Source organism: Penicillium waksmanii, assembly GCF_028829765.1.
Source record: "Penicillium waksmanii strain IBT 27052 chromosome Unknown utg000005l:1.0-5232799.0:1.0-5237142.0, whole genome shotgun sequence".
NCBI classification, from domain to species: Eukaryota; Fungi; Ascomycota; class Eurotiomycetes; order Eurotiales; family Aspergillaceae; genus Penicillium; species Penicillium waksmanii.
In genome coordinates this window covers 5122758-5142467 of record NW_026643252.1, presented here as the reverse complement: position 1 = coordinate 5142467, position 19710 = coordinate 5122758, and the positions used below count along the sequence as shown (strand labels likewise).

Below are 19710 nucleotides of genomic sequence, written 5' to 3'. Positions count from 1 at the left end.
TACGGGGCGACTTGTTCCAATGTGTAAGATTCCGGACAATTTACTAGTCGTGAATAACCCCGGAAGATACTAATGTTCCCCAAGCAGAACCGTTCCCATGCCAGCTACTTGCTTATATTGACCGGTCCCCTTGAGGTTTCTGGATGATCTACCCGTACCGGACATTTTTGGAGGATTTTCCAAACCAGTCATCCATATCCAACGATTCCTCTGGCCGAGCGAAGTTTATAATTGTGCTCTTGGTCGAAGTATAATCATGGTAAGCATCGACTCCATTTTCACTGCCAACTCCACTGGCTGACCTTGCACCTCCCCATGGGCTACTGGGGTCGTTTCGATGATGAGTATTGACCCAGACGATTCCGGCCTCGATCAGTTCAGATATTCGAAAAGCTCGCGAAAGGTCCTCGGTCCAGATACCTGCCCCCAGGCCAAACTCTGTATCGTTGGCTAATTCAACGGCCTGGTCCTCCGTATCAAAGCCAAGCACAACAATAACAGGGCCAAATGCTTCACGGCGCCAAATAGATGATGCAGTCAAATCTTTTCTTCCTGGCACTAGGACAGTTGGCTCGAAGAAATATCCCTTCGAAAAGTTGGATCTATCCAGGGAGCTTTTTCCAAGTAGACGTTTGCCCCCAGTGAGAGGGATTGCAGCTCCATTCTCAACAGCATCATCAACCAATTCTTGGACTTTGATCATTTGTTTTTCAGATATAAGCGGGCCCATCATCGAGTCAATATTGGTAGGAGACCCTATTTGAGCAGTAATGCTCACGACCTTTGTCTTCAATTTCTGTAACACCTGATCCAGAATTTTGTTGTCAACAAGGATCCTTGTGCTTGCCACACATGTTTGTCCGCTGGCAATATAACTTCCAAATGCAATTCCATTGACTGCGACATCGATATCGGCGTCATGGAAGATTAGGAGTGGGGCCTTGCCTCCCAGCTCGGCTGTATATCGACACAGATTGCCTCCCACCAGTGCTCCAATCGCTTTCCCCGCATCGGTGCTTCCAGTCACATCCACTTTACGCACCAGTGGGTGCGAAACCAAGAATCTCCCTGTTTTTGATCCAAACCCAGGCAGAACGTTGAAAACTCCATCTGGAATCCCTGCCCGCTGAAGGATTCTGCCTAAAAGAAGAGTAGTCAGGGGGGGTGAGCTCACTCGGCTTGGTTATTACACTATTCCCAGCTGCTAGAGCAGGTGCTAGTTTCTTCACTGCAATCAGGAGAGGGTGATTGAATGAGGTGATCTGCACTACAACACCCAGGGGTAGTCTTTCCGTGAAGTTGTGAAGCTTGCCAGTAGTTGGAAGAACGGAACGCTCTTCCACCCGTAACAACGAGGCATAGTATTGAAACCATCGCACGAGCGACGGAACCTGGGCTTTCATCTCACGTACCACGCGACCGGTTTGTTTCACCTCAAGATCGATCAATTCTGGCAATGCTTCTTTGAGATAGCCAGCGCAATTTTCGAGTACATCCGCCCGTTTGTGACGAGATGCCCGTGACCATATGCCAGATTTGTATGCCGAGTGTGCAATATGGACTGCGTTGTCGACATCTTCCTCGGATGCTGCATGACATCTGCCAACTGTGAGAGAAGGCTCTTTTGGAGGGGCACGAGGGAGAGGGATTCTAACTCGGCGAAGATCTCTCCGGTAGCTGGATCCTCGATAGGGATTCTTCATCAAGGTTAGAGCTCTGTTGCACTTTTCAAGCCAAAACACTAGAAGGCATACAGGTCCTCTTTCCCGGGTTGGGATTTACCAGCGACCCACAGGTAATAAACACTCGACATTTTGATATTCCTTTTTGAGTCTTGCAGTAAGCCTGAACGTCTTGAACCTTCAAGCTGACGGGATTACAGATGCTTCTGATATATTGGAAGTTGGATCAAAATAGTTCGAGAAATTTCCGATTAAAAGATTCAGTCGGGCTTGGCGAGCATGTGGTCGATCCTAAATAAATTCAGCTCGCCCTGCGGCCTTCGTGAGTAGCGGTAAAAAAAAAACGCCAGAGTATTGTCAAGGGTGTTTTCCGGTCCAATCCGGGAGGGAGTGGGGCTACCCCTCAGGCGGTTATCGAGCCAATGCAATCGGTCTAGTCCATGAATTGGTCATTTCTGTCTATTTGACTAGGAATTACGAATCCGAAAATATGCTAGTTGATGGTTATCGTACCGAACTCCTCCTCACCATCATGGCTGATGGCTAGGTGGGCACGATAAGCTACACCGTGGCTAACATGTCTTACCCAGAGTGGTTAGCTGGGAGCCCAAGTCAGACACGAAACCGGTTAGAGTGTACCGATCTATCTTTCAATGTGTATTGCTTTACTGATACGATTTATCACCCAGTCTTGGCAGTTTGTTCTGAGAAACCCCCTCTCCTGCGGGACCAGGCGATGCAACCCCACTGGGCGGGGGCGGCCGCTGGAACACCGCGACGACAGCTCTGTGCGAGACAGAGTAGCTATATATTCCGCCTCTCATTATTCCAAGGCTCTTCCACTTATAATTGCTTTCACTAGCTAGCAAAGTATCCTCCCATCAATACCTAATACCGCCTTCTAGCTGCCAAGCAAGTGTTCGGGGGTAAAGAAAATATGGCGGAAATTGAGTATCTTAAAGGGCTGAAAGCCGTTCGCGAAAGAGCTCATCTTGTCTTGGAAGCCGCCGCACAGGATAATCTGACACACTTCTCATATTTGCCGGACTTGATGCCTGGTGTGGCAGATTTTGTAGCGGGTATCATTAATGTGCGTACTGAGCTTGGCAATTGCAGCTGGCGTGATCTGACCAAGAATATCTAGAGAGACTTTGGTCCCAATCGATTCCAAGAGATTCCTCCCACGGCCGATGGCAGCACTTCGAAATTGGAGGCGTTCCGCGAGTGGAAAAACTCATCAAGGGATGGCAATCAGTTGGTGATGACGAGACAGAAATCACTCGACGCCTCATCGATCTATTCTTTGTTGCTGTGCTTCTCGATGCCGGGGCCGGTGATGTCTGGAAATTTACTGAGCCTGACACTGGGAACGAATATGGGCGGAGTGAGGGCATCGCAGTCGCAGCTTTATATATGTTCAAGGCTGGCGCATTCTCGGATGGTGGTGCCGGTGGGGGAGGCGCGAACAAGAACGAAGCAGTCGACGGCAAGTGAGAAATCTTCTACTTAGACATTGAAGAAGCTGACAAGTTTTACACAGGCCGTGGTCTCGTTTCACTTGATATTGCAGAGTTCAGAAAGAACTTTCAAATAACCGCTAACAATGAGATAATCAGCGACATTTCTCGTGTCAGTCTTCTGCAAAGCGTCGGACATTCACTGTTGAATCTGCCTGAGATTTTCGGGGATAAGGGCCGACCTGGAAATATCGTTGGTAAGCTTCCACCTTCTGGGCAGTGGCTCTGTATACTTATCATTTGATTTAGATTACTTGTTGGCAAATAGAAAGAACGGGGAAAATCTCAACTACGAAGTTTTGTGGTCGGTCCTACAAAAGACCCTTCTCCCTGCCTGGCCCAAAAACCGAACCCACGTTTCAGGCGTGCCTATCGGAGATGCATGGCCTCTTCAAACGCTAGAGAGACTGAATTCTGATCGGCAAGCTCAAAATGGCGCCTTGAATATTCAGCCTTTCCACAAACTGACACAATGGCTTGCCTATTCTCTATCGGTTCCTTTCATACGGGTTTTGGGGTTAGACTGGGACAACATTGACCAGGGAACCGGACTTCCAGAATACCGTAATGGGGGCTTATTTGTCGATCTAGGTGTATTACGGCTGAAAGAGAACGTCTTGAAGGAAGGCCAGAAAAATTCCAAGCAAGAAACCCCGAGCTTCGATGCGACCAGTGACGTGATTGTGGAGTGGCGCTCAATGACTGTTGCTTTGCTCGACACTCTTCATAAACTGATCGCTGATCGCTTTGCACTACAAGGTGTTCGAATCAGCATGGCACAAATGCTAGAAGCTGGAACTTGGAAGGGGGGTAGAGAGCTGGCAGCAAAGTATCGTCCTGAAACTAAATCAAGTCCAATTGTGATACAGGGAGATGGGACTCTGTTCTAAGACATGAACCTGGTATCTATTAGAAACCTCGTTTCCGTCGCCTACTTATTGTCATTGCATGGAATTTCTTTGGTCAGATGCCCCCAAGCTGGTTGTTAATTCTTTCCGACGTCATGAATTCATACAATTTTCTTGGTTCTAGGACATTCGATGGTATCTAGAAATATCACTACACAATGAAAATCAGATTTCAAGAACTATCGTGTCCCTATATGTGCAATTTATCCCCAGCTTATCGAGCCATCCAAGGACAGAGTATAATAGACTCTACACCGCTTTAATTTTCTCTCTTTTGCGACACCATAGTTAGGAACCAGGAAATAATCCCGGTACCTTGTGAGCAAGTTGTCCACGGGTGTCCCAAGAAATTGGCATGCTTTGATCAATACTCCGGTAACACTATCCTGGTCTAGAAAATGGGTCCGGGCGAAAATACCTTCTTTTGCCTTAGTAGTACTGGTAGTAACTAGTACCTTCCAACTTGAAAGGTTTGAAGTGGTATCATATTGTAGATTGACCACCTGGGTTTATAGAATCTTGAACTGGAATGACAAGATGACCCATGGCTGTATCTCGGATCTAAAGTTACATCTTGTTCTTGAAACGCTGACAACCTTTCAATCATTACAATCCGCTTAGGGGACTCTTCGGTCTTGGTTGACTTGATTATTTTCCGGAATAGTGTCCATATGTCACCATTGAAATAAATCAAATCTCCAGCCTCTATCGTGGATCGGGATTTGATATTCAGATCCCACATGTCGCGAAAGTGACAAAATAATTTTAAAACATTAAGTCGATACACACCCCCCTCAAAATTGCCTAGAACCGGAGGGGTTTTGGGACAGAAAATCATCAAATGTCAGGATTCCACAAGTTAAAACTTAATTCTGCTACATTACTTATATCCGACACGAGTAGTTGACAGATATTCAGCTAGTTGTAGGCATCGAAAGCGTCATTTTTCCAGGTTCGCTGTCTCGCCCAGCCCACTTTGATGTTACAGTCTTCAATTGCGTATAGAAACTGACACCAGGCTTACCATAGAATGTATTCGCACCGCCACCAGCAACACTTCGTTTATTCCCGGTAAACGAGAACATCGGGAGAGGGACTGGAATGGGAACATTGACACCGACTTGGCCAGCCTCTATGTTCTTCCGAAACCTCTCAGCAGACACCCCCGAAGACGTAAATATCGCCGTGCCATTCCCATAAGGATTTGCGTTTACCAAACTAATAGCATCGTCGAGTGAGTTTGCCTGAAGGCAGACAAGCACCGGTCCGAAAATCTCTTCTTTGTAGCACTGCATGGTGGGATTGACGTCACAGATTATTGTTGGGGCGACCCAATTGCCGTTAGTATACTTTTTGTGTTGAAATCCTCGCCCGTCCAGGAGGATGGTAGCCCCTTCGCTCTCGGCACTTGCCACAAGCTTGTTTATTCTGAGCTTACTTTGCGGCGTCACGACTGGACCAAGATCGGCATCGCGCTCGAATCCTCCATCCACGCGGAGGCCCTTGGCTCGCTCAACCAGTTCTTGGAGCCAGTCTTTTGCTTCACCGACAAGTACCAGTGCCGATAGTGCCATACAGCGCTGGCCAGCTGCACCGAATGCTGCAGCCGTGATAGCCTCCAAGGTCGAGTCTTTATCGGAATCGGGTAAAACAACAGCGTGATTCTTCGCTCCGAGGTTTGCCTGCACTCTCTTCCCACTGGCAGTTCCTTTCTCAAATATGTATTCCCCGGCTTGGTTGCTCCCAACAAAGCTGATGGCCTTGATTAAAGGGGCATCAAGCAGATAGTTGACGGTGTCATGTGCCCCGTGCACAACATTGATCACTCCTTTAGGAAAGCCAGCCTTCTCTGCCAATTCCATCAAAATCATAGCTGCCCCAGGCGCTCGCTCTGACGGTTTGAGAACAACAGTATTGCCTGTTATAGTCGCAATTGGAATGCACCAAAGTGGAATCATAGCAGGAAAGTCTGATTCATCAGTCGTCGTATATCAAAACTTGCCGGGTAAAATCTTACTAAATGGGCAGATGACACTAACAACACCCAGTGGCTCGCGGTAAGTCCTGGTCTCCATATCCTTGGCGACTTCTAGGACTTCCCCTTTCATGTATTCAGGTCCAGCGCATGCGGCCTCGGCTACCTGCAAGCCTCGCAAAACATCTCCTTTGGAGTCTGCCAGCGTTTTACCTTGCTCCAATGTTATCACGGCAGCAAGACGGTCCCAGTGCTCCCGAATAAGATTAACAAAGCGGAACATGATTTGCTGTCTGGCAATTGTAGACATCCCCTTCCACGCTGGAAATGCTGTTCCTGCGGCTTGGAGCACTTCCTCTAGTTCTGATTCGGTCATCTTGGGAACTTTCGAAACAAGCTCATTGGTAGCAGGGTCATGCACGTCGATGAATTCTGTCGTCGCTGAGAGACGGAACTCATTGTCGACAAAGTAGGGCGTATCCTTGGGTTTGGCAATTTTCGCGTGAGAGCTTGGGAAGGAGCTCGATGAAGTACCTAGTACACTCACCTGTGTTGAGTGTTGAGTCATTCTGGTTAGAACCTATGCTTATTTCTTTGTATATCAGGACCCGGGGGTGTTGGAATGAAAGGACAAGAATGTGATCTTGGTTTCGTCGCTGCTTGGAGGTGAGGCAAATTTCATTTGCGCAGTAAATTTTCCAAAGCAACAGAGACCAGTAGATTGCGGGGAAATGAGAGCTCCCCCAACAATTCTCTCGGGGTCTAGCTTAAACCTGGATAGTTTACCCCTCGCTTTACTAAAGAGCGGGGTATTACGCTGTATAGTCATCCAGCTCCGCACTGTCGCATGCTTGGGCACCAGCATCTGCGTCTGCATTTACATCTGCATCTGCATCTGCATATTCCTTTTACCATACGTAATTACTGTGTATTGAAACGGAAGCCTTGGACGCTTCCCAGTCTACAAGGCGATAGAAAGCACAGTTGGAATAAGTTCGGGATACATTGTCATCCATTCTAACTTTGGCCTCTGTTTGTCTAAACTAGCAACTGCTATGAACATTCGATCATCTATATCAGCTCACCATCTGGGTATATGTGGTGAAAATTCAGGTCGAAACTTTCTCATATAAGTAGTGTCATCTCTCTTGGTCATCCCGCACTCAAGATACTGTTGATGAAGAAGTGCGAGCTTTTCTCTATCGAGTTCGACTCCCAGCCCAGGCGCAGTTGGAACAGCGACTCCTCCATCGTGCCATTTAAGGGCACCCTCGACAATGACGTCCTCTCCATCACGTTTCCATGGCCAATGTGTATCGCAAGCATAGTCCAGATTCGGAGTCGCGGCGGCCAAATGAGTCATGGCAGCGAGTGATATACCCAAGTGACTGTTGGAATGCATGGAAAGTCGCATCTTCCATATACTACAAATGGCGGCCAAGGTTTGCGACTTTCGTAGCCCACCCCAGAAATGATGATCAGAGAGAATGACCTGAACAGCATCTTGCGCGACCGAAGGAGGGAGATGTGAAAAGGCGACAACCGCCATATTCGTTGCCAGGGGCATCGAAGCCTCTTTTGCGACCGCTGCCATTCCCTCGATTTCAGGAGCGGGATCCTCGAGATACTCAACGATACCTTCCAACTGACTGGCCACCCATTTCGATGTTTCCACAGTCCATGCGGCATTAGGATCCAGTCGTAGCGGTATTTCTGGGAATGCAGTATGAAGTGCCTTGACGGCTTTAACTTCCTCTGCTGGCGGAAATACGCCGCCTTTCAATTTGATGGCTTTAAAACCATATTTATTGATGATTTTCTGCGCTTGTCGGACAATTCCTACCGGATCCAAGGCTTCTCCATATTTATCCTCTGGTTGACCGGGATGACTGGCCCATTTGTAGAAGAGATATGCAGAGTATTGCACGTTATTTCTCACGCGGCCACCAAGAATCTCACTCACAGGAAGTCCTGCGATCTTTCCTTGTATATCTAAACACGCAACCTCAAAGGGTGAGAAGACTTTGTCGGTTACAGATGCCGTTGTGACCATGCCCGCCATACCATCTCCACCGGTCGCGTTGTCACCTTCCAGGGAGTTTTCACATATCTTATAGATCATATTTGTATCGTATACGGATATACCCTCCATACTATGTGCTGCATTTTTCAGACGTGCCAAATGAGCCATGTCGCCATAGGATTCACCAAGCCCATAGCTGTCGTCTGTCACAATCTCCATAATGCTGCGCAGGGCAAAGGGTTCGTGAACACCAACACTATTTAGCAGAGGCATGTCGTGAAACGCCACTGGCGTGATGGTAATCGTCCTTATCGTCGAGCCTTGGGGCATCTTGCTTGTCTTCTTTATCTGAAATCGATTGAATACTCAAGATTCCTAGAATCGTCAATTTGAAAACTGTTCTATTTATCCTAACAGCTTATTGAAGCAAGCATAAAAGCGCAAGCCAACCAACAGCTTTTCCCAGATTTCCGGCAAACACCCCGGAGAAGCTTCTTCGGTGGATCGGATAAAATAATTGACTTTGTTCTACCCCGCAAATTTCACTAAAGCTTCAGCTTCCACCCAGTGGTCCGAGTAGAGTTATCCGCACTCACGGGGGATGTCAGCCGCACGTACAGGGCTGCGATTGGACGATTATCCGTATCACCAAGGCACGCAGGGTGAGCTAAAGGGGGCATGTGCCGGAAAAGAATAGATCTTCGGATCTCGCCTTCACTTCTGGATAAGCTTGCCTGCCAGCCTCCGCGTTTTCAAGCCAGTGACCCGTTACAAACGTGGTTGCCAAGGCTGGGGTACTGGGGTCGTACCGAATGCCAAGGTCAGTTCATGGCAAATTTCTGTCAATGATCCGGAGATACTAGTATGTTAGTATGCGGTCGCCAAGGAGGGATATCCGAAATGATCTTCTGGTATATATCCCCCACCCCCAAATGAAGACGGATCAGGAGCTATCCATCTCTGCAGTGTCTTCTCTCTCCACTTGAGGGGGTTTCACCTAGTATCCACTGCTTCACTTGCAAACCTTGGAAGAGTTAAGATGACTTCTCGTTCCATAACCAAGGACGATGTCGAAATCGCGGATCGGCCTTCTCACATCGAGGCCATTCCAAAAGCCGCCCATGTCACAGAAATCGGCCACTTTCGTGTCGTCGGTCTCACCCCGGAGGATGCTGATTTCTTCTCCAACTATTCCGAGGAAAAGCGAAAGAAAGTCTTTCGCAAAGTCGATATGCGGCTAGTACCTATGCTGGCGTTGCTATATCTAATAAGTCACATTGATCGCGCCAATATTGGCAATGCCAAGATCGAAGGAATGGTCGAGGACTTGGGCATGAGTGGGGTTCAGTATAATACAGTTCTTTCTATATGTGAGGATTGAGTCCATTTCACTTTTTACCGCAATATTCAAGCAGGCTTCTAATTCTCGAATTCACAGTCTTCATTCCGTATGTCCTGCTGGAGGTTCCCAGTAACATCCTGTTGAAGAAGTTCAAACGTCCCTCTACCTATCTTGGAATTCTTGTGCTTTCATGGGGTATTGTCATGACCTGTACTGGCCTGGTGAAAAACTTTGCAGGTCTCATGGTTACTCGAGTCTTGCTCGGTGTTTTCGAGTGAGTTGAATATCCGTCATCCCTTCCTCGGTTCGATTTCTAACACGCTTTATAAAAGGGCCGGTTTCTTTCCCGGTGCTATCTATCTTTGCTCTTATTGGTATATGCCCAAGGAATTAGCCCTGCGTATATCCTACTTTTACTGTGCTAGTGCGCTTTCTGGTGCCTTTTCCGGCCTCTTGGCTGCCGCCATTGCTCAGATGGATGGAGTGGGCGGTCTTGAAGGTTGGAGATGGATCTTTATTTTGGAGGGCCTCGCTAGTGTCATTCTAGGGGTCGCATGCCTTTTTCTTCTGATCGACACACCGTCGTTCTCTTCACGATGGCTATCCCCCAACGAGATTCGGTACCTCGAACTTTCGATGTTCATCAAGCAAGGCGGAACCAGTGTCGAGGAAACCTCTTTCAAAATTAGAGACTTGAAGATGGTTCTCACAAATTGGAGAGTATATGTGCAGGCCTATTCTCTATTCTGCCAATCAGCACTATCATATGGTAAAACAGCACAAGATAACATACTATATGCTTGATTCGGACTGACTTATTTATCCATAGGCACCAAATTCACGCTTCCGACAATCACCAAGGCAATGGGGTTTAGCGATACTAATGCCCAGCTCACCTCTGCACCCCCCTATGTCGCTGCCGCGATATCCGCCATTGTATTTGCCCGTCTCTCCGATCGCTTTTACTGGCGAATGCCGTTTGTAGCCATTCCTATGCTTATTTGCGTGATTGCTTACTCGGTTATATTTTCGCTCGATGGGGCCCTGCAAGAAAAAAAGGGTGTCGCCTACTTTGCTGTTGTTCTAGCCGTCGTTGGAATTTATCCTATCCAATCTGCAGCCGCGTCTTGGAACGCGAACAATATCGCTCCATCTTCGCGTCGGGCTATCGGAATTGCTCTTATGAATTGCGTCGGTAATATCGGAGGTATATTGGGCAGCTTCATGTACATGGAGAAGGAGAAACCCAAGTATCAAACTGGGTTTGGTCTCAGTCTCGCACTAGCTGGTGTTGGCATATTCGTGGTTCTACTCCTTGAGTGGAGCTACAAGGTGGGCAATTCACGAAAGGCGAAGCTCATTGATGATGCACGAGCCAAGTATACGGAAGAAGAGTTGTTCGACCTGGGAGATAGGTCTCCGCTCTTCAAGTACACTTTGTAGATAGTTTAGTAGTTGACTGGGTTTCAATAACATAATAGGTGGAGGTCGTTTACTCATTCCAACCGTTCGCGCTTTTATTTAACTATTCCTCAACACTTATTTTGTTTTATTTGAAAGGAGTCCAGGTATTCTCAAGTTTAACAACCCCTACTGTGGTTTTACGTATGTTCGTGATTTTGCCTTTTTTTTGCCTTCTTTTTTTGGTAGTAGTTAAATTTTGGTCTCTACATTTGACCCTGAATTAATAAACGAAAGAAATTCACTATTCAAGGCTCGCTTCAATCCCTACTAGGGTTGCCGTCTGTGATTCTATAGCTTGCTTCTCTGCCTCGGAGGGCTCCACGTAGGGACGGCGTGGCTTCAGTTTTTCCAACGCCCCTTCAATCCCCGCAGCGACCGCTGTGTTTAGCGCGGCAGCATACTTTACAGACGAAATTCCAGTCTTGCATGGCTGCTCCGCGAGAGCTGCCTGTTTATGCAGCTCCATGGCCTCCTTCAGTTTTCCCTGTTGATACAGGCTGTAGATGTTGACTATTGTCTTGGGAAAGACATTCGCGAAACCGGCGATAGTTCCCGCAGATCCAGCAGCCAGTCCACCGATCAAAAAGTCCGACTGTCCACCAAATGTCGCGAACCTGTCTGGGGAAAACTCGGCTGCAAGTCGAGTAATCTTTGCGACCGCGCCGCATGTTAACTTCACACCAACGATATTATCATGCTTCTTTGCCAGTCTTGCAATCGTCGCAGAGTCCAGATCAATTCCATTACAGACAGCTGGAAAATTATATATAACGATTGGCAAGGGGCTAGTCGCGGCGACATCATCAAAGAAGTTGTTAACAACTGCCGGGGTGGTCTGTTTTCCGAAATAAGCCGGAGGCAGAACGAGGATATAATTGGCGCCTGCATCTGCTGCATCGCTGATGAATTCGAGAACCTGTTTGGTAGAGTGGCCGCCAACACCAGCCATAATCGGGTATGCAGGTCCACATGCTTCTCGCGCGACCGTGAGCAATGTTTTGCGTTCCTCGCGCGTCAACAAAAATGTTTCGGAATTTGTGCCCAACACCACCAATCCAGCAAGTCCAGATTTGGATAGGTATCTGTAATATTTGGCTTGAGATATCGTATCGATGCTGTCGGTACTATGGTCAAAGAAAGTGATTGTTGGAGCCCAGACTCCGCTGGGCGGAACTTTGGCAGGAGACATGGTATCAGGAGGGGGTATTGTCTTCAAGTTTCACTTCTAAGAGAATACTATGAATACCCATTCGATGGGATGTTCAACATACTTAAGTCAATTTCCTGTGGAGCTTTCCCAGGTATTTATCCGTGCGGGACGAGTTCTACGCATCCACGTCGCTTTTCTTCTTGGCGCATCACCTTTCATTTGCCGGTCGCCTCGTTCTCTAGCTTGTTTCCAGCTACGTGAAACTCTCCTCGTGATAGTAAACGCAGAATATAGAGAATAACTTCAGGGGATATTCTCGTGGAAACTCTTTAAAGACAAGGAGTGGCCACAACAAACAATGGCTCGCAGTCACTCTTCTCCCCGCTTCACCAGTGCCACTTGGCGGATATGCATGATGCATTTCCGGCGGATATGCCAATCTTATGCTACTTACTGGATGGGGCTTAGGGAGTACTCTAAGGCTCTTCCTAGATTCAAGTTCAAGTAGGTACCTAGGCATGGAATTGATGCAAGTTATTTGCGACCTTTGAGGGGGCTCAAGGTGCCCACTGCGCAGGTGGCACACATTGCGAGAATCGCTGCCAGTGGGAGTGCTTCGAATTAGTTTACCTAGTACTATATATATTTCATAGTAAAAAACTTGGAGCTGCCACTGGCAGTGGTGAAAACACACTCCCACTACTCACCTAGGCAGATGAGCCCCTAGGGCCTTGGAAGGTTATTTACTACAGTAGTGGTGGAGCATTACTTTTCGAGAAGCAAGTGTCCAAGGTTGCAATCGTTAGGGTAGTTCTCTATATTAATCCAGAGTTCTTATGTGAATCGGGTTCCAAGGTTTGAGACATTCCGGTTAACTAATGCTCCAGTACCATTAAGTAGAATTACGGTGCATAATAGTTGCACTTGCTTGATGGTTTGGGAAAATTAGAGTATCAGCTATCACGACGTTTTCTCTTCTCCCACTGGCAAACACGATAGCCTCCGCAATGTCGTGCGGTGTCAAGGGCTCGCAGCCTCTACAAAGCAGTTAGCGCAAGAATATGGGCTTTTTCTAGGTGGTTTGGAGGGACTTGCGTATAAACAGCGTTCGCCTTTTCCTTGTCGCCATAGAAACGCACCACAGAGAAATCGGTTTCGACTTGACCAGGATCTATGCAAATGATGCGAATCCGAGTTGAAATAAGCTCCTTACGCATGCTTTTGGTAAACGAACGAACAGCAGCTTTGGTCGCGCAGTATATTCCCCCACCAACGTAGGGTTCGCGACCAGCAATAGAGCCAATATTTATAATGTCACCGGCCCCAGCGCCATTGTTTCGCTTCAACATGCCAGGTAAAATAGCCTGCGTCATGTTGATTAGACCATTCACATTTGTCGCGAACATAACGTTAATGTCTTCCTCCAAAATTTCCGGTGCCTTTGCCACACCTCTCACGAGACCTCTGCACGGGACAATATAAAATATCAGTAACTAATTTTGCCAGGAACCGGCTACTATGTATTTCTCAATTCCATTTTCTTCTGGGGTAAAACTAACGCATTGTTGACCAGAACATCGACCTCTTTGAACTCGGCAGGTAACCTTCCTACCAAAGTGCGCACGTCATCTGGATTGCTAACATCAAGCTGGACAGGTAGTACTTTGACACCAGCGCCGATCTCCTTGATGATTTCAGCGGCTATCTCACATAGACAGTCAATCCGCCGCGCAGTCAATATCAACTTTAGCTCTTTAGGAGAGTTGCGAGCAAATTCGAATGCGGTAGAGCGGCCAATTCCAGAAGAAGCTCCAGTTATCAATATAGTTTTCCCGTGGAGGCGTTTGGAGACCGCAGTGGCCATGGTGACTGGTATTCACGAAGAAATAGGCGATGTGGGGAGCGTGTGGGCAACAAAAATATTTAGCACGGTTTAAAATTGAAAACCCTGGAAGATGATTTCCAAACTTGAATCTAGATAACTTTTTATATATATTACAGCCAGGATGCGATAGAGGTAGTTTCGTCCCAATAAACTGCGGAAAATCCAAGCTTCACCGGCCGTATTCAAGTGTCCACCATGGGGCCTTTTCCGTGTGGTTATAATCCATGACATACTACTACCTAGGAGAAATATAATCTAACTAAGGATGAGATTCCCTATGCGAAGTTCCGTCCCAATCGAGATCCATACTCTCGCATCAGTATGTAACTATCTACTGGATACCAGAAAGTATATTCATGCGACTTATGCCCCCTCCTCGATTTCTTCTTGGCACGGAAAAATGACTACGTCGGCCTTCTCCCCGCATCTCCACCATCGACCCCGGAACGAGAAACTCGCGATTCCCTCTCAGATTATCTTCAACTCCTTCTCAGCTTCCGTTTCCCACTCTGACTTTTCCGTCTGCACATGCGCCGCACGATCCACAACTTGAACTGACATTACTGGCTTGATGGCTTCTACCCTCCGTCAAGAGCTGCCGCCAAGTCTTACGGCAAAACAAGGACCTCCCGCTCCAAAGAAACGGAATCGAAATAGGGAAAGAGTGAGGGTAACCAGGGCTTGTGACAGATGCAAAAGGTGAGGATCCTCGCGGGTGGTAACTTCCAGGCAAGCTGACGAGATTTACTCCCAGGAGAAAGATCAAGTGCAATGGCACACAGCCATGTGAATTCTGCGTTCGCGCAAAAGACAAATGTACTTTTGCTTCGGCCTACTGCCGCGGTCGGCTACCTTCCATCATCTCTGCATTCGATCACGATCCTGGTAACAGCACTGTTCTCTCAACAGGTCAACTTGCGGCCAGCACAAATTCTCTGTCTTCGAGCCAGGGCTATCCTATTATCCTCCCAAGAACAGAACTATCTACAAGCGATTCACGGGGTATTCATAGCGAAGAGAACCCACCAGCGGCAGACGAATTTTCCCGGCATTCTCCAGAACCACATCAGCCGGAAATGCAGGGGCAATATATCGGCCCTGCGTCAGGTGTATCTTTCCTTCTGAGGATCCAAAAACGTCTCCGACAGGCTATTTCAATTTCGAAGGCTAGCAGCATATTTACATTCGGCGATGCACCTCTACAGGTTCCGGAATCTGACCCATCCTTCTGTATGATGCTGCCGAGAGCGGACGCTCAGCGCCTTGTTGATCGTTATTTTGAGTTTGCAATGCCTACTTATCGGTTCTTGCACAGGCCTACTCTTCAGTCATATTTTGATGAGTTCTATGATACACTCGGTATAATGGAAGATACGCAAAACGCGTCGGCAAAGATTGCTTTGCTTTTTATGGTATTTGCCCAGGCAAGAGTATACATGCCAGACAATGACCGACCCGGTCCGCCCGATTTGAGGTAAGTTCTTATAATCATCTAAAAGCGATAATAGGATCATGATTCTGAGACTCAGAAGTACACGATACTTTTTAGCAGCAGACCATCACTTATCCAGAGAAAGGGGTTCCATACGCCTGGCCAGTGTACAAGCGAGACTGACTCAATGCTGTTTCCTTCTCACCCAATCTCGCATTAATCACTGTTGGAGTCTGTTCGGAACAGTCTCCCACCTTGCACTTGCTATTGGACTCAATAGAAATAGGCCGCCTGATGCTGTCAGTGGGCTGGGTCGTATCGAGTCAGAATGTCGTCGACGGACCTTTTGGTGCGCCTACACACTAGATGCCTACCTGAGTGCGGCACTAGGAAGACCTCGCACATTCCACGATAATGACATCGACAGCGAGCTACCAGCATGTATCGAGGACGAAGATCTGACGAACGAGGACACCAATAACTTTTTAAATCAGAGCAGGGGCTCATCGACTATGTTGGCTGCAATTGCACATATGAAGTAAGCGCGATTCCATCCAAAATCCTATGTCTCTTCCCATTACTCACAGGTTAGACTTGCGCAGATTATTAGCAAAATATTGACTAGTCTGTATTCGGTAAAACCTGTCCCTGCCTCGGACCGAGCAAGTGCTGTCGAACAGATCTCAAAAGACCTTCATCAATGGCGCTCCGAGCTGAGCCGCTTCTTAGACGTTGACATCTATAGCACCTCCTTTCTAATTTCTATCTTCCAGCGACAAAGAAATGTTCTCAATCTTACCTATTGGCATGCAATAATTCTCACCCACAGACCATTCGTATTGAGAACCCTTGCACGACTCTCGCAAAATGGCAGAGATAATGCCATACAGGAGGGCGCTCAAACGGGGAAAAATCTTAAAGAGTGCATTGACGCTGCAATGAATACAGTCAATACAATCAGTGAAATTACAGAAAGTCGACAACTCTTCCGAGCATTTTGGGTTTGTCAGCAGTGGCGCGCGTTTCTAACAGCTCGGCTAATCAAAGTTCAGATTACGGCCTACTTTGCTTTCAATGCCACTATTATGCTCTATATTCATGTGATACAGCAATGTACTTCACCGTCAGAGTTTTACGCCAAATACTTCTCGGCTGCCTCTCGTTGCCAATCTCATATTGCAGCCATTGCTGAGAAGGGGTCACTATCGGAGCGCTATTGCTTAGTACTCGAGGAGCTTCGTGTCGAAGCCCTGCGTCAAATTAAGCATGCACACTCAAACGACATGTTGGCCTCTTCAATAGATGATCAGCGGGCCGAAAATCCGTTTCAGTGCCAATTTAATTCAACAGAACAAAGCTCCACTGCCTCATTCGACCTAGCAGAGCTCGCGATAGATCTAGATGGTAACATCCCTGCCCTTACATTCCCTAATTACTCAGGGTGGGAGCAGTTCACCTCTTTGCTTTCATCTGGATTAGGGAATATGGACGGTTTCATTAGCTACGATCAATGAAGATCTAGCGAACATACTCAACTATACGCTTAATCATGTTTCCAGCTTTTAGAGGCACCGATATCTAGGGTTCGCTGCTGGCCATTCAGCATTACTCTGGTCGGTGATTTAATACAAGCTTTTAGAAATATCGCACGATCTCCGGCATTGCGTCCTTGGCTAGAAGGCAGACGTGCGTCGGCCTTCAATTAATGTCCGACAGCACGGGTGTCATAACAGCGAGTCCATTCTGATGTAAACGAAAAAGGTCCTTGTAGAGAGCCCGACTCTGCAAACGTTGTTGCAAGCGTGGTTGGTTTTTTCGAACTGGACATGGGAGGCTTGCCCATCCTGCGACAAAATTTCATAATAAAGCCATGGGAAATGTAAAAATGCGCACAGGTCCAATTTCGATGGGCTTCTTCGTCTTGAGCACTGACCAGGCGAATAACCTACTACTAGCCGAGGTACTCACAGCCTCAGCGGCATCCGCCGCCATAGTAGGTACATCTTTCTAGGGTTGCAGCTACGGCCCACTTCCCGATCCCAACTTTGAATAAACCCACGTATGGAAAAAATGGTCAATTCTAATGAAAAACTTCCGAATCAAGATTCTACACATGACAGATTCACCGACAGCAAAGAAGTTTGTAAGAATCTTCTTTCTTTCTGGTAACTCGCGGATCCTATTTCTTGGCCAAATCAAGGTTCAACTCATTCGGTCTGCTTATGGGCTAATGTCGCCGGTCTCGTATACACTGGTCACCTGCCTGTCTTCTCTCGCAGCGGGGTTATTGAGACACCGCCAACAGTATCTTTGAGGATATTTTTGAGGATGAGCTAGTGATAAAAATGGCACTTGCTAGACCTCTTCTGGTTTGAACTTTGAACTGAGCAGGCTTGTTATTCAACCGGGGGATGTAACAATGTCTCAGAATTCTCCCCGCGAACTGGGGTATGGTGAGGCAAACAGGGTCCATAGCTTACGAGAAACTGACCGAATTTCCTGCCTTGCATGTTTCTCATTGCTCAACTCACCTATCATAGGGAGATAAAATCTATGTCCGAGCACATCTGAGACAGCTCACTGCATCACCGCGGTGCGCGGGTTTGACCTGCGCCCACGCCACAGAAACTTGACCTCCACGGTCTTTCAGTCTCTCCGACGTACTGCTCATTTTGTCATTCGACGATCATGCTATACGAGCTCTCTCATACTCAGACATATGATGTCGTACGTTCTCGGAACTTTTCTATTTGCTGTAATGTCTCAGATATTGCTTGAAAGATGCACGAATTTTGAGACCGGTTCTATCGAAATGGACAAGTCAATAGAGTATCTAAAACCCGCCATTATCCGGGTAGTAGGGATGAAAAATCTATATAAGGACCGCCCATCACTACTCTAAAATCGAATATTCCATTTTCAATTCAATTCATCATCATCATCAATAATCTCACGCGATACTTCTCCAACCAATCTCGAAACATAAATATGCACTTCCCTACTGCTGCTATCGTTGCTGCTTTGGCCACCTTGGCGCCTCTTGCTAGTGCTGTTGGGAATGCTAAAGTTGTCAACAAATGCGGCTTCCCTGTCTATCTTTGGTCCGTTGGAGGCTCAGTTGGCCCTGCGAAAACCATCAAAGCAGGCGGTACTTATTCCGAGGTCCTGCACCATGACCCGGCTTCTGGAGGAATTGCCATCAAACTCACCACCGTTCAAAATGGACTTTATAATGGAAGCCCTCAGACAAACTTTGCCTACACCTTGGATGGCCAGAACGTCTGGTATGATCTTTCCGACGTCTTTGGCGACCCATTTTCCGGTCACGCTATCGGTGTCAAAACTTCGCTGAGCTGCCCGAAAATTTGCTGGCCCAAGGGCGTTGCCACGAGCGGCGCCAGTCAAACCAAAGTCTGCGGTGCAAATTCCGATGTTACCCTCACTCTTTGCTCTGGTACCTGCTAGATAATATGATGTTCCCACCTTCATGTTTGGATATTTTGTGAGTCGCGCGGTATCGAGAAGTCGAGTAAATAGCTGCATCAATGCAAGAATGAATATAAACTATTCCTAACGTGTGGCTTTTTCAATTAAGTAAAAGTTTGACAAGATCCGGAGCATGGCTATCACTTCAAACTTTTTGGTCTTTCGAACTGCGGCTACAAGTTAACCGGGCGACCTTTGAAAATGCTCTTCTGTATAAATACCCATGCTTTCTATTCCATTATGATCTAAATCATGTTACTGCAGAATTGCTCGGGTTCTAATATTGATCCGTATATGATTTCGGTAATCCCATTTGTCGGTAATTCACGAGGGCTCAAAGGTCCTTTTGACGAGAGCGTAAATTCAACATATGAGTGTCAACATATTTGACTAGCGTAGGTTTGATAAATCTCAAGGCATGCGCCTTGGCAGCTGACCTCGATTGACCGTGAGCACTGTTGTAAACATATAAGGCTTGTCAAAGCAATCATCCCACCTTTCTCTACCGGATGCCCGGAAATCTTCCTGGACTTCCTTTACTCCAAGCGGGGCATATGTGCCGGAGGAGGCGCTCATGGATATCATTCTTTCGCGGACAAACGAACGGAAGGAACAATCACCATGTACCGCTTGTACCCCAAGGACTATGAGAGGCCAGAACAGATAGCCATAGGATCTCCGGTCTAGTCCCTTCTTCAGCAATCCATAAAGAATTCGTCTCTCTACCTTGCAATTATTCTTCAATAGCGGGTCCGGCGGTAGAGCTCGATTCTCGATAGTGAGGACATGCAGTATAGGGTAACCGCACTTTGGTACGTGGTCACCACCAAGTCGCTTTCATTTGTT

At 47.3% G+C, this 19710-nt stretch overlaps 9 protein-coding genes across 9 annotated transcripts; 4 read left to right on the top strand and 5 right to left on the bottom strand.

Moving 5' to 3' along the window:
- Positions 1-148: 148 nt before the first annotated feature.
- N7481_006813 (Aldehyde dehydrogenase C-terminal) lies at positions 149-1813 on the bottom strand (the record flags this gene model as incomplete). Its single annotated transcript, XM_057266032.1, has 4 exons — positions 149-1140; positions 1175-1599; positions 1656-1697; positions 1755-1813. 4 exons carry the CDS (start codon positions 1811-1813, stop codon positions 149-151), a joined length of 1518 nt encoding a protein of 505 aa, XP_057123752.1.
- An 806-nt stretch (positions 1814-2619) lies between these two features.
- Positions 2620-4089, top strand: N7481_006812 (URC4/urg3 family protein; the record flags this gene model as incomplete). Its single annotated transcript, XM_057266031.1, has 4 exons — positions 2620-2776; positions 2827-3132; positions 3193-3396; positions 3449-4089. 4 exons carry the CDS (start codon positions 2620-2622, stop codon positions 4087-4089), a joined length of 1308 nt encoding a protein of 435 aa, XP_057123751.1.
- A 932-nt stretch (positions 4090-5021) lies between these two features.
- N7481_006811 (CoA-acylating methylmalonate-semialdehyde dehydrogenase) lies at positions 5022-6650 on the bottom strand (the record flags this gene model as incomplete). The annotated part of the gene is made up of 2 exons (XM_057266030.1): positions 5022-6076; positions 6125-6650. 2 exons carry the CDS (start codon positions 6648-6650, stop codon positions 5022-5024), a joined length of 1581 nt encoding a protein of 526 aa, XP_057123750.1.
- Positions 6651-7163: 513 nt separating this feature from the next.
- N7481_006810 (glucarate dehydratase family protein) lies at positions 7164-8435 on the bottom strand (the record flags this gene model as incomplete). The annotated part of the gene is made up of 1 exon (XM_057266029.1): positions 7164-8435. One exon carries the CDS (start codon positions 8433-8435, stop codon positions 7164-7166), a length of 1272 nt encoding a protein of 423 aa, XP_057123749.1.
- A 709-nt stretch (positions 8436-9144) lies between these two features.
- On the top strand, positions 9145-10890 carry N7481_006809 (uncharacterized protein; the record flags this gene model as incomplete). Its single annotated transcript, XM_057266028.1, has 4 exons — positions 9145-9475; positions 9544-9721; positions 9780-10216; positions 10277-10890. 4 exons carry the CDS (start codon positions 9145-9147, stop codon positions 10888-10890), a joined length of 1560 nt encoding a protein of 519 aa, XP_057123748.1.
- Positions 10891-11152: 262 nt separating this feature from the next.
- N7481_006808 (dihydrodipicolinate synthase family protein) lies at positions 11153-12100 on the bottom strand (the record flags this gene model as incomplete). The annotated part of the gene is made up of 1 exon (XM_057266027.1): positions 11153-12100. One exon carries the CDS (start codon positions 12098-12100, stop codon positions 11153-11155), a length of 948 nt encoding a protein of 315 aa, XP_057123747.1.
- Positions 12101-13098: 998 nt separating this feature from the next.
- N7481_006807 (uncharacterized protein) lies at positions 13099-13925 on the bottom strand (the record flags this gene model as incomplete). Its single annotated transcript, XM_057266026.1, has 2 exons — positions 13099-13525; positions 13621-13925. The coding sequence occupies 2 exons, from the start codon at positions 13923-13925 to the stop codon at positions 13099-13101; spliced, it is 732 nt and encodes a 243-aa protein (XP_057123746.1).
- A 1097-nt stretch (positions 13926-15022) lies between these two features.
- N7481_006806 (fungal specific transcription factor domain-containing protein) lies at positions 15023-16892 on the top strand (the record flags this gene model as incomplete). Its single annotated transcript, XM_057266025.1, has 3 exons — positions 15023-15420; positions 15665-15916; positions 16004-16892. 3 exons carry the CDS (start codon positions 15023-15025, stop codon positions 16890-16892), a joined length of 1539 nt encoding a protein of 512 aa, XP_057123745.1.
- A 1474-nt stretch (positions 16893-18366) lies between these two features.
- N7481_006805 (uncharacterized protein) lies at positions 18367-18843 on the top strand (the record flags this gene model as incomplete). The annotated part of the gene is made up of 1 exon (XM_057266024.1): positions 18367-18843. One exon carries the CDS (start codon positions 18367-18369, stop codon positions 18841-18843), a length of 477 nt encoding a protein of 158 aa, XP_057123744.1.
- Between the last annotated feature and the right edge of the window lie 867 nt (positions 18844-19710).